The sequence below is a fragment of the Saimiri boliviensis genome, chromosome 7, assembly GCF_048565385.1.
Source record: "Saimiri boliviensis isolate mSaiBol1 chromosome 7, mSaiBol1.pri, whole genome shotgun sequence".
Classification (NCBI taxonomy): domain Eukaryota; kingdom Metazoa; phylum Chordata; class Mammalia; order Primates; family Cebidae; genus Saimiri; species Saimiri boliviensis.
The window spans coordinates 125,527,890-125,555,645 of NC_133455.1; the positions used below are offsets into that span (position 1 = coordinate 125,527,890).

At 46.5% G+C, this 27,756-nt stretch overlaps 1 protein-coding gene across 1 annotated transcript in view; it reads right to left on the reverse strand.

Annotated features, from left to right (window-relative positions):
* Positions 1-235: 235 nt before the first annotated feature.
* VWF (von Willebrand factor) overlaps positions 236-27,756 on the reverse strand; it is a 177,000-nt gene continuing 149,479 nt past the window's right edge. Inside the window, exons 41-52 of the mRNA XM_010330022.3 lie at positions 27,343-27,447; positions 25,959-26,164; positions 20,059-20,208; positions 16,900-17,010; positions 14,227-14,407; positions 13,121-13,161; positions 12,479-12,595; positions 4,554-4,652; positions 3,753-3,881; positions 3,203-3,242; positions 1,144-1,241; positions 236-558 (exon numbers count right to left, since the gene is read on the reverse strand). Of these exons, the coding sequence (XP_010328324.3) occupies positions 370-558; positions 1,144-1,241; positions 3,203-3,242; positions 3,753-3,881; positions 4,554-4,652; positions 12,479-12,595; positions 13,121-13,161; positions 14,227-14,407; positions 16,900-17,010; positions 20,059-20,208; positions 25,959-26,164; positions 27,343-27,447 (1,466 nt within the window). The 3' untranslated portion in view covers positions 236-369. The remainder of the gene's footprint in view (positions 559-1,143; positions 1,242-3,202; positions 3,243-3,752; positions 3,882-4,553; positions 4,653-12,478; positions 12,596-13,120; positions 13,162-14,226; positions 14,408-16,899; positions 17,011-20,058; positions 20,209-25,958; positions 26,165-27,342; positions 27,448-27,756) is intronic.

Genomic DNA, 27,756 nt, shown 5'->3' on the forward strand with positions numbered 1-27,756 from the left:
CTAGGAAAATCGCTTTTACTTTGGGCTGAGTTTTGGAACAGGCCTACCCGACACTATGCCTTTTCCCACCCCTGGAGGCAAAGGCATCACTTTTTCCCAGAGGCTGGCAGTATCTTGCACTGACGCTGAGTCTTGCAACGGGGCCTGAGGGGCTTCCTCCCTCAGAACCACTCTCAGAACTCAGCCCCTGCCCACAGTTGGCATCTCAGCCCTAAGACACAGTGCACCCGCAGCCTTTTGCAAGATGAGAGTTGAGCCTTTATTGTGGGCCCAGAAGGGCACGAGAGCAGAACAGGCAGAGGACTGGCAGCGCTCTGGCCTGTCAGGCCAAGGCAGGCAGCAGCAGGCACCCATCCAGCTGCAGCAGCATCACTTGCTGCACTTCCTAGGAGAACATTTGCACTGCATGGCGTTGAGAACCTCATGGTACACAACAGAGCCATTGGTGCAGCGCAGGGGCACCCGCATGGGCTCCGTCCGTGTCGGAGAGCAGCAGGAGCACTGGTCCTGCACATCCTCGATGTCAATGGAGTACATGGCTTTGCTGGCACATTTGCCCTGCAAGAAAGCAAAGGAAGATGGGGGATTCACAATGGTGGGAAGTCCCAGCCTAGGCAGGGCTTTGGGGCAGCCTGCTTTCTCCCTGACCCCTCCAAGCCAGGCAGGTCTGATCTCACCCAGAAGCACTCAGGACAGCTGGGCAATTTGTAAAGGGAGGTCAGAGGCACATCTGACACGTCCTCCACTCTACAGCAATAATATCACACCCACATCCCTCCAGCTGCAATTTTATGCATGTTAATGCATAAAATGTTTTATGCCTGATTATGCATGTTTTATGCAGGCAATTTTTATATGTTTGATTGATCGTCAGGAAATGTAGCCTCCATCTTGCATAAATAACTGTCCATTCTCTTTAAAGGATTTGTTGAGTCTTTCTTCCATTTTTGTTTGTCCTGTAGTCAAAAGTTCCCAGTTACTTCAATAAGGCATTTACTTTAAAAAAGAAATGCTTCCAGTTTACTTCCCTTCTCCTCCCTGTGAATTTTCCAGATCCTTCTAGAATGTAACTAAGGAGATGTATCCAAGCATGAGGAAGGCTCAGCCCTCCCCACCCAGGCCTTATTGAAGCAGAACCCTTACCTGGCAGTAGTGGATGTCCACCTGTACTTCGGACTTACAGCTTCCCACCTTGACATACTGCAGGCGGGCAGTGATGTCTTTGCACTCGGGCACCTCACCTATAGGACAGGTGAAACGTGAAACTTGAGGACTGGCTGGGGTTCTACAGGGCACTCTTCAGCTCCGGTGCCCTCACTGGACTGGAAACTAGGTCCCTTTCACAATAACCAAATAACCAAAGCCCGCCACAGGGAGGGAATTCACTTATCCTGGTTCACCTTGGCCATTCCTGGCCCCACATATGCAGAGATATAGTTATTGCTGGACTTACTTAATGGTACGGTTTTAATTGCAGGAAGAGCCTAAATTCTCTGTGCTATGGTGATGTAAAATGAGCAAGACTTGCCTTTATATCATTGTAGACTCTAAAAACCAAAATGACTAAAGTGACCCTCATGTGCTTGTAACTACATTCAGAAGCTAAAGGGCAATGAAGTAGCCAGTAAATATAATTACTATCTATTCATCCCTCCCTTGGGGTAAGAGGAAAGGCAAAGTCATGGTGATTTAAGGGCATACCCTGCCTCTGTGGGGACCGAGAAGATCCCCAGGCACCTTTGTAAAGGTACTGCTGACTCCGGGTTGCAGACATGGGTTTCCTTTGGCACAGGAGTTAGTGGCATTCAGATCGGAATCTCTACCTGGCCCACTAGGAATTCAAAAATTTAATGATAGCTTACCATTCCAATCTGAACACTGGGAGTTTTCTGTCCTTAGATGACTCCAAATCTAAATCAACCCTAAATACATATTAATCTGCCTCCCAATTTCCAGATAATTTCATTGTAAAAGGGAAAGCCTGCCAATTACCTTAAAAGGATAAATAAGAAAAACATATTTAGGTCAACATACTATATTATATTGCTGTGGATTTAAATCCCTGAGGCTGGCTTATTGTCCTCATTAAGGATCTCGAAGTCTCTTGAATACACTGACCAACAAAGGCCCTTTGAGGTGCTTCTGAAGATAACAGTCCCTTAACCAAACTCCACATGCAGTGTGCCTAGAGAGAAATCCTCTCCTCTGATGGTTTCCTGACTTCACATTCTTAAACCATTCAAATGGGAATCACAGAAAGACATGCTTTCAGAGTTTTTCCTGGATCTGAGATTTGGTTACAGCAATGGCAGGGGCTGTCACAGTAAGCCATCAAGAAAAGAAGGAACTATTGAAGACTGAGGGATTTCTTGTTTTCACTCTTCCTTTCTCTACCTGAAAATAAGCATGGACCTGTGAACCCAGGACAAAAAAATCATCATAAACCCTAGCCTAAAAAAGTATTAGTCCAGGCAAGTAATTCTATATTCAGGAAATTCGGCATTAGCACTGGGATCCTGAAAGTTATTTGTGCTCATGAACACAAACGTGTATGGGAAGAACACTGTCTAATGTGCAGACTTGTGTCTCGTCTCCAAAGCTGCTGCTGTGAGCAATGAGAACCCAGCAGTATGACGCAACTACAAGGTCAAGAGGAGCTCAGAGTGAAGAGGTGGGGGGGGGAAACCTAGGCCAGCCCCCAAAGCACATGCGGGCTGTTGTTAGCCAGCCGGTGGCTTCCCTTTCTCTTTGAGATAGCTTTAGCACACTCATAAATAGATACGTGTTGAGAGTCGACCCCCGCAAGATCATAGATCCGAGGTGCCTGTCTTCAAGAAGCTTTGGTTGGAGAGGGAACACATTGTCCCAGGACAGGACTATGCACAATCAAAGACCCTAAGAGGGGAAAGGCAGGTAAGAAGCTGGAGACAGGAGGGAGTTTGCAGGAGGAAAGAGAGTGGTCCATGGGCATCTGAAAGGGGTCTCAAGAGGACAGTCTGATGACATCCAGGAAGGGGAGGCTGCTCCCTGCAAGACTGAACATAATGACTGACCAGTGGTCAGAAATATGTTTTTGGAATACAGCTTACTCCAAAGAACAGTCACTGGGCTTGCTCCAATGGGCTTCAAGGAGCAAGCTGAGAAAACCCAGTAGACTTGCTCTGGTGGGTTTCAACGGACAAGATAATAGTAATGTACTCACATCTGTCACAGCAGGTGCCTGGAGTTTTCATAATTTTACCCTAAGAAAACAGCAACATCACAGGTTAGGCACAAACAGTACAGAGCGGACAGCTTTCAGGTCACTCCGGGCCAATTTTTAGCTGTAAACTCACAGCCCTGGCTTAAGTGTCCAGATGTAAACTATGCTTTCCTACCAAAAATGTGAACAGCTCGACCACCCTACCTGACCAGGCTGAAACAATTTTGATTACTCTGAATGCTCTTCCAATTGAGTCATCAGGATCATCATTCCCAGGGAGACTGGAAATCAGTTTGATCTCACATCTTCCTATTTAAGAATCAAAAGTCAGGCTCCCTCAAGGAAAATATATATTTTTTTAACATCCTATATTGTGGAGAATTTTCTCTCTCCATAGGCTTTGATTTTATAAGCCCACTGATTCTTCAAGTAGGCCAGAGATCTGCCTTGGACACTGGGAAATTATGCCAGAGCTAGGATCCAGGCTGTTCAGAAGGATCATGTTCTCAGAGACTGAGGCAGTGAAGAGGAAAGCAGGATGAGTACTCACTCCGTCAGCCAGACACTCGTGTTCATCAAAGGGCGGGCAGCTTGCAACCCTCTTCTCCCAGATGTACTCTCCTACCTCATTGACCTTACAGGAATGACTATCACAGCCATCCTGGAGCGTCTCATCACGCTGGAAGGAAAGAGGAGTAAAGTCAGAGACAGCGTTTGGTTCACAAAGCCACTTAAACCACAAGCTTGACCCCACGGAGCTGATGAAACAATCTGGAGGACCATGATATAAGAATGAGACGGGGTATTACAAAGCCCCCACACCCAGAACACAGACCAGAAGTGGAGTCTCAGTTTTACAGCTTATATCCTATGAACGCGGCTGCTTAAAGTAGACAATATGTAGACTCTTCTGACCAGTTAAATGCTGATAGGATTGAGAAACAGCAACAGCAAGCTGGCTGGTCGGTAAGTGAACTAGAGATGAACCAAGGGCACTACCTCCCAGCCCCCCAGCTAGTCCCGATTTCCTAGCTCAGAGTTTGTTTCACCCTGACGGCCTATCCAGTCTTACAAACTCCTAAGGCTAGAGAAAAAAAGATCAACCAACTTCAGATCACGTGGCCCTACACCAACTACACTCTTGTCAAGAAGAGCAACAAAATAACTAAATAATTGAGAAAATTCTGTGCCTGCAATAAGTCATCTGTCTTTTCTTTATAAAATCAGAAAGAAGTGGAAAAAGAAGCTGATACTGAACCAAACTTAGTCCCTCTTTCTTGAAGAAAAATGTCCAAAAAAGGAAGCTAGATGGTGACACGAGAGGGAGCCCCGGCGTTCAGCTCGCTCCTACCTTCAGCATCATGATCTGCCCTCCTCTCAGCTGAATGGTGCAAGCTGTAGGCAAACACCTCCCGCAGCATTCACCTGGGTTATTTTCTTCCTTGTAACCCTGTATCCAGAGGGGGTAAAAGCAGCCTCAGTTAACCTCCCTTAAACATCCCAATAAGTAGGCTTACTTTGCTGGCCTCTTACCTCTCCTACCCAGTAGTTTCACCTAGAATTCAGAAAGTCAACATCCAACCAGCTTTTGTCAGTTCTCAGTCCCCTACGTAGCATTCCGTCCCTCTGCATATGTACATCTCACTCAAGTTGTGGCAGCCAGAGCTATTAAATTAGCCCTTTTCTCTGAGCTTCAGACTTACAAATTCAATTGTTTCCTGGACAATTATTTTACTGTCATACTGAGACTTGCATCCAAAACGAAATTTGATTTTTGCCCTAACTCTCATCCTTCTATGGTATTCCCTGTTTTGGTAAATGGTGTTATCACCCAGTCTTTCAAACAAGAAATCTGAGAGTTATCCTTGACTTCGCCCTTTTTCTCATTCTGTGCTTAGCACCAAATCTTGCCAAAAATGTATCTCAAACTCATCCATTGCTTGTCCTGCCCTGTCTCCTCTTTCATCATCAAGTCTATTATACAACCATTATCTACCAGAGATTCTGGTAACAGTCTTCTTTTGTCTTCCTACCTTCATTCTTGCCCCCCTGCTACAGGTCACCACACATCTGCCGGAATGACCTTCTTAAAGCCTAGGTCTACTCCTGTCACTCATCAGCTTAGAAACTTCTGATGAAGGTCCAGCTCTAGTTACGACACAGTGGCTTGCATTGGACTAAATCTCCTGCAGATGATGATTATAAACAATTAACTAAATATTTAAAGCAACTGTTCAAAAGCTTTGGAAGAAGACCAAAATCAAAAATGAAGTATAGATTATTTGATCCTTGAAATGCAGAATCATAATGGACAAGATTCATGTTTAAATGGCTTTTCCCACAAGGACTGTCTGTATGCCACTGGACAGCCAGAACTCAAGCAGAAAACCGTAGTTGCATTTGCCTGAGGACTCAGCAGGCAGAGCTTGGAACTGCTAGAATAGCTAGAAACTGAAGGGAAAAACATCAGAAAAGAGGAAGTCAGAAAGAAGAAGCCCCCAAATCTGCATATAAACTCCTCTGAACTCTTTGGTTGATTCCTTAATTAGACATCTATATTAGAGCTACAAGGAGCCCAGAGACAAAACAACAGCTGGAAAGCTCAAAGACCTGAGCAGACATTTCAGTTGCCACACACCACACAGGAGAGTTTGCAGTGTGAATTCTAACAAGTTGGAGGGGCTAGGTAAACACCTAGGTTTCCACTGGAATTTCATAAGGGCTACACCTTCAGAGTAAAGACTATGTCTCAGAACTAAAATATTCAGCCTAGGGCTAAGAAAAATGCAGAAATAGACCCTCTACAATGTAGTTTCAAAATCAAGACTTCTATAGTTCAAAATGAACCACCAACAATCTAATCACCTTCTAGAACCAAACTTAACCTTTATTATAAAGAAACAGCAGAATTAAGAGTCTCTTAAATATATCTTTCACCAATGTCTAATACATAGTAAAAAAAAAATCTTCATGCAAAGAAATAGAAAAATTTGATCTGCACCAAGAGAATCAACACTCAGTATAAACAGACACACAAATGGCCCTGATATTTCAGTTAGCAGGCAGGAAACTTAAAATAACTATGATAAACATGTTAAAGAGTTTAAAGGAAATGATGGATATAATGAAAAAAGAGGCAGGGAATTTTAGGAACAACCTGGAAACTTTAGAAAAAAAATCAAATGGAAATCCTAGAACAAGAAAACACAACACTCTAAATCAAAAATTTACTGGATTGATTTAACTGCAGACTGGACACAAGAAAAGAAAGGATCCTTGAATTTTGAATTATAAGATAGATCAATAGAAATTGCCCAAACAGAAGCAAGAGAGGAATAAAGATGCAAAAATATATATACAGAGCCCCAGGGACCAATGGAATAGTATCAACTGTTTAATAATATATGGTCATGAGTTACAAAACAATGTTTCAGTCAACAACAGACTGCATGTATGACAATGGTCCCATAAAATAATAATGGAGCAGAAAAATTCCTATTGCCTAGTGACTTAATAGAACAACACATTATTCACCTGTTTGTGGTGATGCAGATGCTGCCAGTCATATAAAAGTATAAGACATTCAATTACATACTTGATAATAACAAACAACTATGTTACTGCTTTATCAATATTTTAGATATACTCCTATTAATTAAAAATATAAAAAAGTTAACTGTAATACAGCCTCAGGTAGGCCCTGTAAGAGTATTCCAGAAGAAGGCATTGTTATCACAGAAGACAACCTCTGTGAATGTTACTTCCCCTGAAGACTTTCCGGTGGAACAAGATGTGGAGGTAGAAGACTGATATTGATGGGTCAGCTATGGGTGGGCCTAGACTATTGTGCATGCTGAGTTTTCATTTTTAACAAAATAGTTTAAGGATTTTTTTAAATGCCTATAGTTCTACCTGTTTGGGAGCCTGAGGCAGGAGAATCAGTTGATCCCAAAAATTTAAGCCGCAATGAGCTATGATAATGCCTCTGCACTCCAGCCAGGGTAACAGAATGAGACCCTGTCTCAAAAAAAAAAAAAAAAAAAAAAGTTAAAAACATTAAAAATTTTAAAAATAGGAAAAAGCTTTTAAAATAAGGATATAAAGAAAAAATATTTTTGTACAGCTGTACATGTGTTTGTGTTTGAAGCTAAGTGTTATTACAAGAATCAAAATGCTCTAAAAATTTTTAAACTTCATAATGTAAAAAAACCTACAGTGAGCTAAAGTTAATTTATTGTTGAAAAAAAGTCATTGCAAAGAAAAATTAAAGAAGACTGCTAAGATGTGAGTGTGTGTGTCCCTCCAAAATTCCTACACTGGGATTTAAACTCCAAATGATGATATTAAGAGATGGGGCCTAAGTGATTAAGTCATGAGGGTTCCACTCTGATGAGTGAATTTGTGCTGTTATTTAAAAAATAAAAAATTTAAAAAAAAAAGGTAAAAGGGAATGCCCTCTGCCTTCTGCCTCTCCACCTTCTGCCACACGTGGATGCCATGAGAAAACCCTGCCTATGAGGAACAGGACATCATCAGACATCAGATCTGCTGGTACCTTAATCTTGGACCTCTAGAACTGTGAGAAAATTAATTTCTGTTCTTAATCACTCAATCTCAGGCATTGTGTTACAGCAGCACAGACTGAGAGCAGGACCTAAATAATTTAAGAGACATACGATGTTCATAGACTGAAAAACTCAACATTGTCTCGACATCCTTTATCTCCAAATTAACCTATGTATGTATTCAATACAATGCAGCACACCTTAAACACTTTCTTTAAATAAAAATTAATAAGATGACTCTAAATTTAGAGAGAAATTGAAAGGACATAAAATAGCCAAAACAATATTGAAAAAGAACAAAGTTGAAGAACTTAAATTATCTAATTTCAAGGTTAACCATAAAATTACAGTAATCATGACAGTGGTATGACCATAAACATAGACAAATTGAGGATCAGAAAAAAAAGGAAGCTAGCAATAGATCCATATATACACAGGCAATTCATTTTTTACAAAGGCACCAGCATAATTCAATGAGGTAGGGGATAATCTTTCAACAAATGGTGCTGGAACCACTGGATTGCCATATGGGAGACCCCTACTTTATACCATATTTAAAATTTAATTCCTCATGAATCATAGAACTAAACACAAAACTAAACTATAAAGCTTCTAAAAGAAAATATAGGGGCTATCTTCATGACCTTAAAATGGACAAAAATTTCTTAAACAGGACATAAGAAGCACTAACCATAAAAGAAAAACAACTAAAAACTGAATTTTATCAAAATTTAAACTTCTGATCTTCAAAAGACACAAGTGAGAAAAATAAAAGCTGAGCCATTGGCTGAAAGAAAATACTACATTAGATACCTTATAAAGGACTAGTATCCAAAATACAGAAAAAAAACTCATAATCAATAATTAAAGTGCCAACAACCCAATTTAAAAATGGCCAAAAGCTTGAACAAACACGTCACAAAAGATGATATGGACAGTAAGTATGTAAGATGCTCTACATCATTAGCCAACAGAGGAACACGGATTTAAAATACTAGAAGATTCTGAAATTACAGAAGCAGTAAGGAAAAAACGCTAGCAGGTATCACTTTCACAAAGGCTAAACTTAAAAAGCCTGACAATACCAAGCATGGGTGAGGACGTAACTGGAACCCCCGTACAATGCTGGAAAAGACTTCTCCCGGGGGACCATGTAAGTTGCAAACTGCGTCTCCGCTGTTTCCTTGTATCCCCAGCATCTGGCCCCTCGTTGGCTCTCCTCCACTCACAGAGGAGAGAAGTTCAGCTAGGAACTTGTTTTCTTGTTTGTTTTGTGTTGTTTCTGAGACAAGGTCTCGCTCTGTCGTGCAGGCCAGAGTGCAAGTGGTGTGATCATAGCTCAGTGAAGCCTCGAACTTCTGGGATCAGCTAGGGACTTGTTGACAGTGGCATAAGGGAAGAGCCCTTTACTTATCTCTGTATCAGACAAAGAAGCAGCTTCAAGATAGCAGGACTGGGTGACAAACAGGGTTGGCAACTTTTTATTTCGCAAAGTAAGAGTGTCCTAAACAATTTTAATGCAATAAAAACCAAAAAGCTACCATCCACTGTCTCATCATTCCCTAAAAATTAGTATCAGTGTTGCTTTCCTTAGAAGAAAAAAAATTAAAGTTCTTTTGACCGTTTCCACTTTTGTACCCCTCACAAAGAGAAAAAAACGTAATCACATAATCACTGAATTTTTTAAAGAATAAATTTCGTTCTGTGAGAAACCAACTCCGTTGTCATTCTTTTTCTCACTTCGCCACATTTAGTGATCACCATTCAGCGATCCAGTCATTGGAGTGCTGAGGCTTTTCTATTATGAATCACCAAGTCAGTGTGGAGCCCAGACAGACAACCTGTCCCAAGATCAAGGTTAGGAGTCAGTAAGCTTGCTCAGAGATTAAACCATTTGCCCTCATAAATCAAGCCATGAATTTGACATGTCTTCAGGGAGCAGGCAGGAGGGAAGGTCAGTGAGGACAGAGCAGTCAGGGAGGCAAAATCCACACAGCAGGAGGCAGAGGGCAAAGTTAAGCCAAGAAAAGGAAAGGTGGAGGGCTGTTTACAGGAGAAGAAAGATTTAGAAGAAAAGGGAAAAGGGGCAGAAAAAAAAAACAGAAGGGGGCAATGGTGGTGAGGGTGTGGCAGGGGCTTGGAAGAGGCAAGGTTGGCGAGGAGACGGCATGGAAGTGAGTGGAGGAAATGGCCCGCCCTGCAGCACTCCTGCTGCCCGGCAGGGCCAGACCACAGCTGCACACGACGGACAGGACTTGTTTGGGCACTGCTGGATTTCCTGGCTGCTGCTGCCTGCGGGTATGTGTTCCACAGGCCTCTGCACACGGAGAGGGCAGAGCTGCCCTCTGGGTTTTCCCCAGAACATTTAATCACTGCAAGAAACATCCTTCTCAGAAGCAGCCCCTTCCTCCTCCTGCTGAGTCACGTGCCCAGCCAGCCCCGGAGTCCACTTGTTTAAGTCTGAGCAGCCAATTAGTCCTGCCTTCCTCACCCAGTGGTCCTCCTAAAACTGCCTTGCACACCCCACCTGGCCCCTTTCCACGCATTGCATCGGCTGTGCACAGCCCTCCCATCCCTCTCCCCACACTTCCCTTTTCTAGCCCTGGCTTCTGGCTGTCCGTCATTCATTCACCATGCCCTTCCATGGAAGGTCTGTTCGACATTAACCCATTCATTGCTGTAGGTCTGCTCAGAGTCACCCTCCTCCGGGACGCCTTTCCAGGGTTCCACGGCAGGGTGGCCTCTCCCGCTCATGCTTTCCTGGAGGGGTCGGCTGTCAAGCCTTATCTCAACCACCATCAGCACAAACCGCCTTCTTCCGGTCCCACTTTAGTAGAAGCACTGTCTCCCCTGGGGGGCCACAGAAGACTCCTATCTCGGGCAGTGCTGGCACTTCAGCTGGATGTGGGCAGTTCAAGCTGACCTACCTGGACTTAATTCATCACAGCTACCCCCGCCCCCAGGAAGTGTCCCAGAGACCCTTCATGGCCGAGGACATAGTAGGACCAGCAGAGGATGCTGAGCGAGAACGGAATCAGCCGAGGCTGACTTCAGCAAGTCTTGAGAGATGCATAGGGGCGGGGTGAATCTAAGGGATCTCAAGAGGAAGGAGCACCTGCACTCCCCTGGGGAGACACCAGAATTTTGGAGGAAAAGAAGAAGAATACACAAGCCAAACTGGGCCATGGATTTTAGAATATTTGGAAACCTACACCCGAGACTGGATTCTGAAGCTGGATTTCTCCAGACACGGAGGAAGTGGCTGTGGGTCCCTCTGAACACCAGAGGGTGCCGCAGGAAGCGGGCGGGTGAGCCCTCCCCAGGCCGGGATTGGGGTGGGCCTCCCCCTCCCCACCCCGGTCTCCTGGCTGCCTTGACTGGACTTGGAGGGACATCCCAGGAAAAAGGGAAGCCACAGGACTCCAGGCAGCATCGTTCCAGTCCACGTGGAAGTGCAGATCTGTTCTAGCAGGGCTGTTACACAATACGCACAAGCACACACCCGTGCACGCAACTGAGCCCCAAACCCTAAAACATCAACTGGAATTAAAAACAAAAAAAAAAAAAATAAGCAAAAGCAAAAACACACACTTAGCTTCTTCCTAATTAAGAAACGCTCTCTCTGAACCATTCTCTCAGAAACAGCTGTGTCTCCTACAGACCCCTCCACTCCATACATCGGTTATGAAGCCTGTACTTTGAGCCTGATACCTCTAAGTGCCATGGAGAACACCGACACAGAACACCTGTCCCTTGTCCTCAACAGTGTAAAACGCACCTGCACAACCTCCTGGCCCCCACCCCCTCCCCTCTGGCCACCGGGCTGCCTGCTTATAAGGGGCTCCACCCCACGTTGCTGGAGCCCCCCGACTGCCTCACAGAGCTGAGAGAGACAAGCACTTCCCCGTAACCTCTGAAAGGGCCATCATCATGGTTCACGCATCTAGCTCACAAGAAACTCCTCTGATCAATGGCATTTTCTAAAACAGCAGAAGCCCCACATACAGAAGGGGGCTCAAGGAAGAGGCCAAGACCCCCTCCTGAGCTGCAGACTCTGCCCTCCCTCCATGGGTCTCAAAACTTCCCAGTGAGCTGGGACTAAAAGTCACAACTGAAACCATGGAATGCCAGTTTCATCTCCCAAACTAGACACGATGAGTCCGCCTCTCAGAACCACCTGGAAGGAAGTATTCAGAACTAGCATCGTCAGCATGGCCTGGCAAAAACAGGGTGAAATATTTGAAACCACCTAAATGTCCCATCCTAATAGCTCAGTTGTATACATGAGGCGCATCCATCGAAAGGAATATTGTGCAAGTCTTACACATAGGAGGTGTCTGATAAATATTTGTTGACTAATTTTCAGTATTTTCAAAGATTGGTAGTGATGTTTCTTCAAATATATACAAAGGGATACAGAACTGTAAACAGTATCATAGGCCTGGCAAATATTGTGTTCGTGTTGAAAACTCAGGAAGAAAATTGTGTTTATGTTGAAAACTCAGGAAGAAAAACTCTTTGCCACTTCAAAAATTGTCATTATTTCTGAGGCATGCGATTTGGGTGGGTAACTTTTAGTTTCCTCTTTATTATGGTCAAATATTGTTTATAATCTGAAAATTATGAAAGCTTTATTTATTTAAAGACCCCAGTGAGGTCCCACCGCCTGGGTCCCAGTCCATGCCTTCGGTCCCCGTGGAGCCTGTCTTACCAGGGGGCAGGGCTTGCAAGTGGTCTTCCTGCACTCCAGCTGGAATCCAGAGGCAGCCCCCGCCTCCACGATGCAGTGGCAGGCGGTGCACACATCCACCATCACACTCTTCCCGGGCTGGAACCAGAGGCACGATGGTCAGGCAGCCCCAGCATCCCCTGACCCGCCCCCCCATGTCATTCCCATAAGCCATCTCCTGCCCATCCACCCACAGCTCCCATGAGCCATCACTCTGCGGCTCCTCCTGTCTCTGTGGCCCACTGCCTTCCTGTCCTCCCACCTCCAGTACAGAGATGGTAGGAGTGAGAACTTTCATGCCAAAGAGGCAGACCAGGCAGCGGCAGAGGGGACAGACTGACGTGTGCACAGTGACCTCAGAGCGCTTCTCTGTGCACAGAAGAAATGCCCAGGAGCCTCAGGTGGGGGCCAGGAAGTGAGTGTGAGATGGGCCTGGAGAACTGGGAAGATGGTCCTAGGCTGGGCTCCAGGATGCCAGGGATGTCCCGCAGGCAGTGGGGGGCTGCGGTTAGGTCTCTCCGGTTTCTTTCATTTCTGCTTTACAATGACTGGCCTGCTACCCTTCCTGCAGCACCCCGTTCCCCGTCCCCACCACTTGCTCTGGAGAAGAGGGCAGCAGCTCACCCCGATGATTGTGCCATTGAGCATGCAGGCCTCCACGGGCTCTGGGGGAGAGAGAAGCACAGAGTGAGCATGGGCAGAACACGCCCTGGTGAGAACGGCCAGCGGCTGCTCTCTCTGGGGCTCCTCCTCCCTGTCCGGGCCTCCCTCCTGTATCTGCTGGCCCTTTCTCGCACCCCACACCCCAGCGCTGGGGGTCCTACTGCTGGAGCCCACGGCAGCCTCCCTTCCCCAAGCAGCCCACAGTGAGAAGAGTTCCATACATTCTCCAAGCAACAGTGCTTGCTTATGTGAATTTACATTTAAGGGATGGGACGAATGGGAGGATGTTTGGGTTTATGAAAGAATGAAATGCTACTCTTAAAACTTCCAGTTTCAAGAATTCAGTGGCTGGGCACAGTGGCTCAAGACTGTAAGCCCAGCACTTTGGGAGGCCAACGTGGGCATATCACTTGAGGTCAGGAGTTCGAGACCAGCCTGGCCAACACAGAGAAACCCCATCTCTACTAGAAACACAAAAATTAGCCAGGCATAGTGGCACATGCCTGTAATCCCAGCTACTGGGGAGGCTGAGGCAGGAAAATCGCTTGAACCCAGGAGGCAGAGGTTGCAGTGAGCCAAAATCACACTACTGCACTCCAGCCTATTCAGAGATAGTGCCACTGACTCCAGAATGAGAATCCGCTTTAAATAAATAAATAAAATACAGAGCAGGATGGCAGGGTGAACTGGTTTCTTTTGTTGTTGCGTTCGTTTGCTGAGAGGGTCAGGGTGGCAAGCTGAACGCCTTCCCCTAGGTGGGACATCACAGCATACAAAGGTGGTCTCCAGATCAGAGAAGCCTAGGATCAAATCCCAGTCCTGCCATGAAGTGACCTTCAGGAAATTCCTATGGTTTTCTCATTTTGTTTGCTTTCTCATAAAAGCATTAGGAGGAGATGGGAAGATTTTGGTCCTATCAGTTTCCCTAAGTTGCTAAAAAGGCAAGGAATTCAGGAGCCAAAGGTAGAAGGAGAGGCGTAAAGATGGGGCCCAGACCTGCCTGGCCCAACTCCCCCCTCCACCCCCCCAGCACCGCCCCCAGCCCAGCCCCGGCCTGCATGCCTTACCACAGCCACAGCGGGGACAGCATTTGGAGGTCTTACAGCTCAGCTGGAAGCCCGGGGGGCAGAAGGGGACCTCCAGCTGGGGGCAGGAGACGTTCCTTTGTTGTACAAAGACCTCCTCCTTCACTCGGACACACTCATTGATGAGGCAGGGGTTCTCCAGCGAGGCCCAGCGGGAGCCGACCTGCAGAGCACCAGAGTTAGTCCAGGAGGCTGGGGCAGGGCTGGGGCCCAGGGGCCCCTTGGGAATGTGCTCTGCTCTTAGAGAGTTGGTTTGGACGCTGGATGTGAGGTGTGGCTTAACATCCCGGTGAGCACCAATCAAAGAGTCTGGGTCAAAATCACCTGACTGAGTTTGCACCCAGGCAGGCACCTTGGAGAAGCCAGGGGACTCGCTCTGCCTTTCTCAGCATTGATTTGAGCTGAGCTCAGACACTCTGGCCAAGAAGCAGCAGCATGGGCCATCACAGGAAGGTACCGAGGGGAAGCTCATCCCCCTTCCCAGCCTGGTGCCACTTCCTGTGATAGGGGGAGACAGGGAGCTGGCAGAAGCCTGGCAAGGCTGGCCCGGGACCCCTACAGCCCTGCAATCTTCCATGAAGAGTCTGGGGCTGCGCATGGGTAGCCTGACCTCAGGGTTGTCACCATGGGCAAAAAGCACTGGAAGGACCTGAGACCATGCTTCAGAAAAGTCACCAGGGAGGCCGCCAGGGGGATCTCCCCCGGAAAATATCTCTCCGAGTGCCCTCAGTGTTGGCCAACACCCAGATATGTAACTAGGCGCACTCTGCCGCCGTCTCAGGCCTGAACCCACTTCTCTTGGTGCCTGCTTATTTCTTCTCCTTCCAGATGAGGTACAGAAAATGTGGCTCACACCTGTAATCCCAGCACTTTGGGAGGCCGAGGCGGGTGGATCACGAGGTCAAGAGATCGAGACCACCCTGGTCAACATGGTGAAACCCCGTCTCTACTAAAAATGCAAAACATTAGCTGGGCATGGTGGCGCGTGCCTGTAATCCCAGCTACTCAGGAGGCTGAGGCAGGAGAATTGCCTGAACCCAGGAGGCGGAGGTTACGGTGAGCCGAGATCGCGCCATTGCACTCCAGCCTGGGTAACAAGAGCGAAACTCCGTCTCAAAAAAAAAAAAAAAAAAGAAAAGAAAGAAAGAAAAAAGGAAATGCCCAACGCTTGCAACCATTCTCTTCGCCTCCCACTTCTGACTCCCCGTGGCCAAACCTTCTCATCACAGGCCTGATTCCACCCTCCAGACCTCTCGCTCCTCTGATTACTCACTCATTGAGCCTTGGCCATGGGTGCATTAAGAGGACCCATTGTCATCACCCCCGCTGACCCCTAACACAGTTCAGCAGCAAGACCATTGCCAACGCCCAAGTCTTTTGGGTAGGACAGAGACTCGAGGCAGAGGAGAGAAGCCCAGGTCACCTTACGCTTTGCCAACACTGATGAGGGGCGGGGCGGGGTGAATCTTGAAGGGAGATGAGAGATGGGGAGTGGGGCAGGAATACTGAGTGCAAAGGGACTGGCTCTCGGCCCCACCAGGATGGGGCAGCCTCTGATCTGAGCTGGACCTTGGCCCTGGGGAGGAGGAATAAAACCTGCTCCATCCAGGGCGCACGGGGGCAGAAGCACTAAAAGGTGGGGTGGGGGTAACACAGGGAAGGGAACCCACAGGCAACTCCGACCAGACGAGGAAGTGGAAACCCACCTGGAAAAGCCCAGTGAGTCATTCTGTTATCACCGGGGAGGAGGAAGGCAACGGGCCTGGGCAGGAGACGGGGAAGGCTCAGGACAAGACAGCAGACCCTTGGCTTTCCTCTCTAAAGGAAGCGCATTGGCCTTGCTGAGGGACACTGAGGGAAGGCCCCTACAGGGAGCTCACCTCTTCCCAACTCCCAGGACTTGGCACTACCCACCTTATCCTTCTGGCCAGACTGAAAGAACTGTGATTCTCCTAGCATCTGGACTAAAATCCCAAAAATGGAATCCTCTGTGTTTAAGAAAATGGCCTGATGAGCATCAGAGTCTAAGAGAGCACCTCGCGGCACACAAGGGACAGCTGAACTGCTCTGTCAGAAGAAGGGATGGGCAGGGGTGGTGGGCCAGGCAGGAGAGGACGAGAGTGGGGTGATGGGGGGCTGGCAAGATGCCCCAAACAGACCTTCAGAAATAGCTGAGGGACTGTGAGAACAGAAATACTGTTTCCTTTTCTGGGTTGTAAAGTTTCCCACCTCCCTAAAACCACCAGGGAGGTTTCAATGGAAATCAGTGAAAAGGTCTGGGGACTCTGCCTGAGTCAGTGTGGTCTAGAACAGTACTTGCAGCCCCTGGCACTTCGGAGGGGTGGTGAGGCCATCCCAAAACCAACCACTCACGTGACACAGCACCTCAGATTCACGGGTGAATGAGAGAGCATGAATCCCCCTGGGAGGGCCCTGGACTTCTCCCGAAATCTACAAAATGGGAAGCCTGAGGTAGTCTTAACTAGTTCCTAAGGGGCAAGGTCATCCCAGCTGGCATCTGGATAACACCAACAGCTGGGTAAAATGCCCTGTGCGGAAAGCAAAGGGCAGGGAATGAGATGAAACCAAAATTAGTGCTGGTCCCCAGAGTGGCCCCAGTCTGCCCTCCTCCCCCTCCCCAGGGCCTGGACCTACGCTCTTCCAGGAAGACTGGGAGTCCCCCCGACGTGAGCCTGTCACCACCTCACAGGCAGATGGCAGACACCTTCCACAGCACTCGCCCTCATGCAGAACGTAAGTGAAGCCCTGGAGAAGCAGAAAAAAAACAGAGTAAGGACAGGCCAGCAGCAAAGACACAGGGGCTCTTGCCTACGCCTCCTGCATACTGAGACCTGGGGTTCTGCTGCGAGATGGCTGCTCTGGGCATTTTCATCTTTGTTGTCAACCAGCCTCAGCACCATGTCAAGAAGCAGCAAACACTGGGTCACTAAACGAAGTCTTACGTCAGCTACAGAGACAATTCTGCCCCCTGAAAGATCCCACTTTGAGAGGGAACGTGATCCGGTCCATGGGAGTGTTCAAGACAGCCCAGAGTTCACCTAGCAGCAGCTTACGAACCTGGCCCTTATCATGGCCAACTCTAGGGCCCTTCACTGACCGGGGAGAACATTCAGGATGGCTGGGATCCAGTCTCTGCTCTCACAGGGCTAGCCTTCCATACAACATGAACGCTTGATCCCAATACTGCTCATCAACGTGCAGAGCTGGGCTTCCCCAAGAGGTTACTTGACATTTACCTAGTAACATATAGGATACGGTGTTCTTTCCAAAAGAAAAGTGAGATGACAGAGCAACAGACAACCCTTCCCCAGAAAGCATGCCAGGGAGACCAGCATCCTGGGAGTTTGTCAGCCCATCTTGTCTCTAGAAGGTCTTCCAATCTGGCCAAAGCATCAGGAACATGGACTGAAACCCTCCTCTGAAAAGTCTATACAAAGAACAGTAGTCAAAGCAGTGACACTGTGTGTGTGTCCCGGGAGCCAAGAGGAAAGAACCCAGGACTAAGCTCCATCCTGGAGCTGCATTCTTAAGAGAAAAAGAGTAACCACAGCTGCTCAGGACGAGCGCAGACAACAGCCTACTCTGCTCCCCATGTGCCTCTCTCTGGAAGGGCTCAACACTCCCAAGACTCGGCTCAACCCCTCCCAATCTCCACGAGACCTACTGACATCCCTGCCCATCTCCCAGCAGTGTGCACTGAGCTGTCTCCAGACTTTCACCAGCCAAGATTCTAGTCATTTATTGTGCACCTATGATGTGCTAGGTACTACGGAGGAGACAACAAATTAGGATGACTCAGGCTACACACCCTCCACGATACAGCAGAGCACGCAAATGCCATTAAAGAAAGAAACAAGGAAACGAGGTCTCAGGGGCAACAGAAACAGAGGCTCAAAGAACACAGAAGAGAGTAATTAACACCTTTAGGGATCTGCTATCACTCTCGCATACCTCTCTAGAAGGCTGAGTGATGGGGATTTGCATAGTATTTTTGTTTCCTCTTGACTCTGACCACGCACAAACAGTGTCAATAGTACAGATGGCTCCCAGGCCAGATTCCTGTTCCCCAGCCCCACTAGCTTCTCACATCCAGATACTCTTAGCCATGCCTCCAAATTTCCATCTTTCTAAGTTTCCCTAGAGCAATCACATGGTCGAGAGTTCTAGGCATGTTTTCTCCTCCACTCCCGCCATGACCTCCGTACTCATCGTCTTTTTGAAACTGCCTTGAGCTTCACTGCCTCTACACAGCCAGGATTACACCCCAAGACCTGAAGCTCCCCCAGCAGGTGACTGGACCAAAGCATGAACTGGACAGTGGACCTGATCCAAGGTCTGAGCTGGGCCTGTCAACTTTCCTCTTGAGAAGCGAATCCATAAAACACAAAGACAACTAAGTCTGATTGGACAGAGAGGAACTGTGGATCTGAAAAGCCACAGCTGAAGTGAAACTTGACAAAGCTGTGTGCAAACGAAATGTATGAAAAAGCAAACTTCTGCATAGAGGAAGGCTGGCCTGCAGCAAGGAGCTGGAGCCGATGGACAGACATCCCGGCTCTTAGGACAAATGGAGAGAAACGCTGTAGGACTGTGGTGCCCATCTACAAATCCTGCATTTCATGTCTGAGAGATCCTCCTGTTTCTGCTCTTCAAATCCCCTTGTATTGTAGCTAGCCTGAATGGGTTCTGTTCTTTGCAAGCAAAACTCCCCATTGAAACATGAAACATACTGGGTGTCAATTTTCTAAAAATGAACTCTAAACAGCACTCTCTCTATTTGACAGCAAGTTATTTCCCCGGCCTCAGGGGACCTGGGAGAGGAGATGAAAACCAAAGCGTTTCCAAAACTTAGTGTTTTCCAAAGGACACCCGCATACCACGGCAGCATCCTCTCCCAACGGTACGGAGCACCTCTTCTCACTCTCCATACCCAAATGCAGGCAGAAAAGCAGGTGAAGGGCCTGGACTCTCTCCTTTCTGGATTTGCCCCCAGACCCTCATCTGTCATCAAACCATTCACCTCCAAAACACCATCAGGAGCTCTGTCTTCACCCCCGCTGATATTTGCAAAAGCAACCACAAGATGTAAGTGCTTGCCTGCCCTGGCACCTCTTCTCCTAACATCATTATGTGCTGATAGTAATGCAGTAATCACAATCGCCTTAAACCAGCAAGCAGAACTTGACCCACAATCCTCCCTGCAGACTGCTGCTCCCGTTTTCTCGGGTCTGATCAGTCTTAAATGCACAAGAATAGGGGGCCCCAGCACACACAGGGGCCTCAGGGTCAGCCACCACAAACTGGATTTGGGGAACAGGGATGATGTTTTCCATATCTCAGATTATAAACACGGCCTGAAAATCCACACTCTACATGGAAACACCAGAGTGCACTGAAACCAGGACAATCCCAGAAAATTCAGAGCATACATTTGTTGTAGGGACAGGCGAAGGTGATACATGAGAGTGGAAGAAAAAGGAAAGAATCGAGTCCTCTTTTCTAGGCATTTAGTCCTCCCCATGTCTCTGCTCAAACTTACTCCGCCAGTCCTTTAGACTTAAGGCCGTACAACAGACATGATGGTTCGCCAAGGCCTGAACCACAGAAGGATTACATAGAAACCCTTCCCTCGTGCCTTTTCTTCTTATCCAGACCTAACCCCCTCCTTCTTCCTCATCCCTGGCCTTGAACCAGAGGTCACTAAAGAACTTTTCTTGCCCTTTCTGAGATGCCCTCCTCTACTTTCCTGCCCTGATTGGCTCCAGGCGTGTCCAGCCCCTCTGCCCCACTCACCGAGCGACAGCTGTCCTCACAGGGCTTCTGGGAGCACTGGGCCACGCGGAGGCCCATCACGGCATCCTCCATGTCGGTGCAGGTGCACACATCGCAGCCCTCCTCCCAGAACTGGCCCACAGGGTAGATGGTGCCTCGGTGAACACACACCTGTAGACATAAGTTTTCATGAGTGAACTAATTCAGTTCATTGAAACAGGTGGTCAGTTAGCACCTGCTACATGGAAGCCACTCTAGGTGCTGAGAAGGTGGCAATAAATAAACCCAAATATGGTCTCTGCCCACATGCAGGGCTGCTTATGGGGCAGATTCCACCCTCTTCCCTTCCCACCCCACCAGCCATAGAAAAGCCATCCCCAGTCTACTCGGGAGCGGCCCCTCGTGAGGTCTTCATGGTCCACAGACTTGAATACAACGCTCTGGCTGCCTTGGTCTTGCTTCGTCACTGCCTTAACTGCACTCTACTCCTTCCTGTGTCACAAAGAAGCTGCACCCGGATTCCCAGACCCAGTTATGCCCTTGAACTGGCAGCCCCTCTTCATCTAGCCCTCTGCTCACTTGGGAGCTATGAATGTGTGTCCCCCGGCCCACAAATGACTAGGAAAATAACAAGCAAAGGCTCTGGGGCACAGAGCATGGGCTACGTTTGGGACACAAGGGGTCCTGTTTGGAAGAACCATAGGCTCTAGGAGAGATGTGGGAAAGGAGATTACAGACATTGGTTGAATGGGAAGTGTGGAAAGCCTGGGACATACACCACAGACAGTGCTCAGACATCGTTTTGTTAGAATGAGGGGCCAAGGAAGCTGCTTGATCAGGGGACTGTGGGGGATGTTCCCGTGTGAGACCCCCAAAAGGCATGGGTCTCACTATACGGTGAGCTTGATCTCAAACACAGTTTCCTGCTGGAGGCAGTCGAGCTATGGGGAAGAAGGAACTGAAAGATGGATGATCAGTTTCTAATATCAACCACGATATCGTTTGGGCCTAAACTATGCGGTGCTGCTAGACTGAGTGACTCCATACCAGCAAACAGTTTCTGCTTTTAACTTTTTTTTTTTTTTTTTTTTTTTTTTTTGAGATGGAGTTTCGCTCTTGTTACCCAAGCTGGAGTGCAATGGCGCGATCTCGGCTCACCGCAACCTCCGCCTCCTGGGTTCAGGCAATTCTCCTGCCTCAGCCTCCTGAGTAGCTGGGATTACAGGCACGTGCCACCATGCCCAGCTGATTTTTTGTATTTTTAGTAGAGACGGGGTTTCACCATGTGACCCGGATGGTCTTGATCTCCTGACCTCGTGATCCACCCGCCTCAGCCTCCCAAAGTGCTGGGATTACAGGCGTGAGCCACCACGCCCGGCCACCTTTAACTTTTATGACTCTTTCTTTAAGAAAAGCTTTAACCTTTTCTTTACTTGCATGACTGCCTTGTACCCTAGATAATGGTTTAACGACTTAGCTTGTGACTTTCTGATATTGTCATCTGGACAGAGACCCCTTCTGGAAAAATAGATGAAGTACACCACCTGGTCACTTTTATGAGCTGCGATCATAAACCCCCTGCACAACAAAATGTACTTGTGACTTTTTGATTTTGTAACTTTCTGTTCCCTTTTATTGTTCTTCGCATACTGTGAGGATGATGTCATTCACTTTGATCTTAAAATACATAATGAGACCCTGGACAAGAATAAGCTCGCTGTTTAGGCACTGCCTTCTCAGCCCTCCAGACCCTGGTTCTCTCTTTCTTTATTTCTATAAGTGCACGCTCTCTTCCAGGTTTTGGAACCCTCTTGCAGGTCGAGAGATCCCCGGCAGCCGTGCCATCCCGACCATCCCCAAGAGGGGACTTCATGTCAGTTTTGAAATTAATCCCAAGTATTCCCTCCAAAGCTATGCAAAATAGGTCTCCACCCTGTGAATGTCAGAGTAGCAATTCAAACATTTTGAAACCATTATCATGTATCTTCTCAGTCTTCTAGTTTCTATATAATGAACTTATTGAATGAGACCCCTCATTCCATCAAAGGGCCTGCAGGAAAGTGTTACCATCCCTATAGAGAAGAACTGTTTAGCAATACTTGGCAAAAGTAAATATATATTTACCATTTGACCCAGAATCTCACTTCTAGGAATCTATCCCAAAGAAACACTGGCAAGACCACAAAATGACAGATGCATATGACTGTTTGTTACTGTAATTAATAATAGCAAAAGGCTGAAGCTACTCAAATGTCCACCAATAGGGGACTTGTTGAAAGAAACTACAGTGCTACCATACAATGGAGTACTATGCAGCTATGAGAAAGAGTGAGGCTGATCTCCACACACCAATATAGAATAATCTCCATCAAATATTGTTAAATGAGGAATGAACAATTTAAAATATAATTCATAATATGCTTCCTTTCTATGAGAAATGGGAAAAAAACATACATTTATAAAATTCAGTTATATTTCAGAAAGAAAAAACACTAATAAAAATTGTAACAGCTGGGCACGGTGGCTCAGGTCTATAATCCCAGCACTTTGGGAGGCTGAAGCAGGCAGATTGCTTGAGCTCAGGTGTTCCAGACCAGCCTGGGCAACGTGATGAAATCCTGTCTCTACAAACAAATGCAAAAATCAGCCCAATGCGGTGGCACATGCCTGTAGTCCCAGCTACTCAGGAGCTGAGGTGAGAGTATCGTCTGAGCTTAGGGGTGGAGGTTGCAGTTAGTTGAGGTTGCATCACTGCACTCCAGCCTGGGTGACAGAGCAAGACACTGTCTCTCTCTCTCTCTCTCTCTCTCTTTATATATATATTATATGTATATGTATAATATATTCACATATATAAATTATGGGGGTGGGGGAGGAATAAGGTAGAGAAAACAGAGTAAGACTCCTGGGAATATGTCTTGTTTTATAATTTGGGCTTTAAAATCATGTATATGTTTTACAACATAGTAATTTTCAATTCTAAAAGAAATAAAAAGAAATCCCTAAAAATGGGAAAAAAAATTGAAATATCTCATTGACTAGATATCAAGTTAGTGGCACAATCACACAGGGAAAATAATTATTTCAAATAACTTCAAAACCTAGTATTTACACCATATATTCCCCACTGAGGTTTTATGACAAGACAAACTGAAAGGAAATTTTAAACAACTTTCAGTAGTCATAAATTAGTAGTAGTAATATTAACACTATTATTTTTGAAACTATTACAGGTATATTGCAAGATAAAGTAAGTAATTAGTTAATCATGTAGGAAACCAGAACTTTCAGCTTAGAAGAGAAGTGATACAAGCAAAATATCAAAGAAGGGAAGCCCTGTAATTAAATTTGAATCAGAAATACAAATTTACGAGTCTTTATCCTCTCTAAATATATGCATTTCTTAGCTCTGTTCACCAAAAAGGCCTGAAGGCAATGGCAACCCAAGAGCCATAAATTTTCCCAGCTCCCAGATCATACTGAAGAAGGAGACCCAGACATGTCAGATCAACTTCCCCTTTTCATTGCTAAGACTGTAAACTTCCCCTTTCCATTCCTAAGACTGTAAACTGAAACCCTTTTCATATGTAATTCCTAAGACTGTAAACTGAAACCCTTTTCATATGTAATTCCTAAGACTGTAAACTGAAACCCTTTTCATATGTTAAGCTATAAACCTAAGATTCTTCCACGTGTAACATCTAAAAGCATAAGCCTATATAAAGAAGGAATCTTCCTTTGTTAGGCGAGCTTGGCTATTAGGCAAACATGCCACCTTGCTCCCGGCTGAATAAACTCCTTCCTCCTGTATTCGGTGTCCAGGAGATCCGTTTCCCGCGGCTGCTCCTGCTACAATACCGCCTAGACACCACTTTTACTAAAAAGTAGAGAGACTTTTGTCAAAACGGCAGATCCGAGGACTAGGGCGGGAAATGCCGAGGGTGAGCCTAGCACGCCTTTACTGTTTAAGAAAGCAAGAAAGCTATGGAAGACTAATGAGGCCATGCCAACAAGCTCCAGAGCTGACTTTAAGGAGCCCTCATTTACTCCAGGGAGGACAACCTGAATATCGAAAAAAATTAAATAAAGTTTACAATGAATCAACACACATCAAATACATAAGCATCCATGAGTTCATAATGATGCTAAAAACAACAACAACAAAAAACTCTTTGGCTGTCCTTGATAGTTGCTGGGGCATCAACTCATGGCTCTGAAAACTGGTAAAGAAAAAAATCAAGCACTTATTCAGCTTTACCTAAATTAATTTTATTTCAGGGTAACTGAAAGCAGCTGGGAGATAGTTCTTTCTTATGGAAGAATTCCAGTTAATAAACCCAATGAGTATGACAGAAGTAGAGAAAAGTCACAATTTTGAAACTCCTAATGACATACTAAATCTTATACAACACCTATACATGTTAAAACTATAAATTGTTGAAGGGGTAAACTTCATGATGCAGAAATAGACTGACCTCATCTGAACCCATAATCAGTCTTATCTTTGAAAGTGGGAAAGCTAAGTCATTATGTGCCTCTGGGTGTGATGTGCATGGCACCTTTGATCAGGTATTCTTGCCTCCCCACTGCATTGACCTTGAATATAATGAACCCCCTGTGTCTAACTTCTAGTTTACTGGAAATACGGGGGATAGAGGAACACATTATGCAATACCATGAGGTAGCTGCTAGTCAGATCCAGAATTCAAGACATTCTACAGAACAAATGACCCAGCTTCCCCAACAAATCAAAGGCATAAAAAGGGGGCATGGCATTACGATAGATTAAAAAGAGAAACATTGATAGAAGAATGGCAAGGTGGGAGGGGTGGGCAGGAAGATGAGGAGAACAGAGACATAAGAAAGCAACAGTAGACTTGTTCCCACTTCTCCAGAAACTGCATGCTTAGAACCCCTGAGCTGGAAGCGCATCCAGAGGAGAACAGAGGTCTTAAGCATTCCAGACAAATAAAGATCTGTTCCAGCTCTAACAGGCTCCAGGGAAAGAGGTCTGCGGCTTCTCTGTCATTCATGTCAGGACTTCCCTCAGTGCAGCAGCTGTGACTATGCTGAGGTCTTCCTGCTGTTCTGGTCCATTTCAGCTCTCACTCTGCCACTTTCACACCCTTCACTTCCCACCCCACCAACTAAATCCTTCAAGATAGCTCACCTTGGTGGCCCTTTCCCCTATTAGACTGCTATTTGCATTAAAAATCTGCACCACTTGTTGACACTTTTTTGTATTCAGTTTATAGACTATTGTCATATATACTAATAAGAGCACACATAGGCACCTCATCTTAACATTTCTCCCATAGCACCTAACACAGTACCAATTCTGTTAGAACATAGTAATTGCTTAGTAAATATTGGATGGGTAGATAGATGGATGAATGGATGGGTGGATAGATAAATAAACTGACAGCAATAAATAAATAAATGAGTAAACTATTAACCGATCTTAGCCACATGTGGTAGAGTACACTTGTAATCTCAGCTACTGGGGAGGCAGAGGTGGGAGGATCACTTGAGCCCAGGAGTCCCAAACCAAAACCAGCCTGGGCAACATAGCAAGACCTCATCTCAACAAATAAATAAGTATATATATGTACAACAATTAACTGATCTCTACATAATTCACCCAATCACATTATTTCCTTAGCTAACCTGAAAATAAGCTCTATAAAGGTAAAGACCATGTCTTACGCATTATTCGAAACCTCAGCATGTAGCCATGCTTAGTACATAGTAGGCTCACAAGAAATGCCTCCTGAGTTAACTAAAATTCCATTCAGGCTGAGCTGGAATGCTGACTGCCCACCCACCAAGCCTTGTAGGAAGGGAAGGCTGAGTAGGATGCAAACCTTCCACGAGGAGCGCGTGTTTGGCCATTGTCCCAGCCCAAGCTGAGCAGCCCTTACCTTGTCGGGAAGGCAGGTGGTGGTGGAGCAGCCACAGTCATTGGTGGCAGTTGAGGCCAAGTACCCGAGGGGACAGCTCACTGTGGAGTTGACACAGTTGCAGGCGCACTCATACTCATCACAGCACTGGGTCTTCCGAAGGGTGAGGAAACGGTGAGGGGGGCAGGAGGGTGGAGACGCCTTTTCACACTCCTCCTTCCTGCAGGCTGAGGGTAGGACAGGGACACACTGAGCACTGCGCCCAGGTGGGGCTCGTGAGTACTCAGCTATGCTATACGGTGCTGGGGAGCTAGACTCAGAAGACTAAGTCCAAAATGCATGAGAGCCAAGCTCGGGGCTGGGAGACATTCAATGTTGCCAAAAAAGCAGTCCATCTGCAGAAAAATATGAACATTAGTCAAAAAGGGACATGTGAAGCTAGGAACGGCGGAGAAGTGAAGGCTGCTCCGTCCCTGCTCTATCACTTTCCCACCTAAGTCTGGAAGGGGTGGGTTCCTTGATTCTCAGAGGCGTCAGATGTAGAATCCATAAGGCTGGGTGGGCCTGGGTGCACCATGTCCTCCTAAGCACTGTTCTATGCCTGGGGCTTTTGTGATCCTATCCCCACCTCAGTACCTTGAACGATACCCTCAGTTTTAGGCCAGCCAGCAATCAGTGTGGAATGTAAGATTGCCAGCAATCTTGTCAAAGCCGCAATGTCGCTTAAAAAAAAAAACAACAAAAAACAGATCCTGTCCCTGTGTCCTTTGCCTGTTTCCAGCTCCCTTTGAACACAACATGTTCTCCTCCCACCCTTGAAGTCTCACATCTAGGAAGTCAGGTGAGAGCCCACACCAGCAGAACAAGAACACCAATGGAGTAAGGGTGGGTATTCTCAGGAGCCACATACAGAATTTGGTTTCTTGTCGTGTCTTACGTTAGTCCAACTCTATGTTTAAATTATTGTACATAGTGATTAAATGTATACATCTTCAGAGAGGAAAAAACGATCAATTTGTCTGGAAATAAGATCCAAGGATGAGGGGAAGGCAAGGAAACATTCCCTCTCCTCAATGACATACAGGAGGATGGGTGTAAATAAAGATTAGATTTGGAGGCCTCCTCATCTCAGCCCCAGCTGCTTCTTCATAAACCCAAGAAGGAGGTGCCCATGGCTGTGCCCACACCTCGTGTCCTTCAGTAACATGCAGCCAGAAGAATTCTTGTAGGATTCAGTGCAGGTGTGACCCTAACCAATCTGTTCTAGATGTACTCCAAACCCAGACTGAGCTAGGTGGAAAACAGGAAATGACATGATCTTGGAACAAGTCCCTGAAAAAGAGGATGGCCTCTCCACACCAGGAGAGAGAGGCCGCAACACCCTCCTCATCCGTAGAGGCCTTACCACAGGTGAACTTGGGTCTGCACTCGCCAGGGTTGGTCAGTATGGGCTGGAGGCCACCTTCGCAGTGAGGCACCGCGGGCAGGTCACAGCTCACTGGGTCACACACTGAGGGCCAGAAAGAGAGACGTCCATGCAGAGTTCAGCAAGGTTACTCTTTTATTACCTGTGAGTGGGACACTACACTCCTATTCATGCAGACTTCTACTATCTTAGGTAAGTGTTGATGATGGAGACAGAGATTAGGGTCAGAGACAGAGAAAACAGGGGAGAGATATAGATAGATAGATACAAAGATAGATACATAGATACATAGATACATAGATGATAAATAGATACATGAGATAGATAATAGATTAGATAGATGATAAATAGATACATGAGATAGATACATAGATACATAGGTTAGACAGAGAT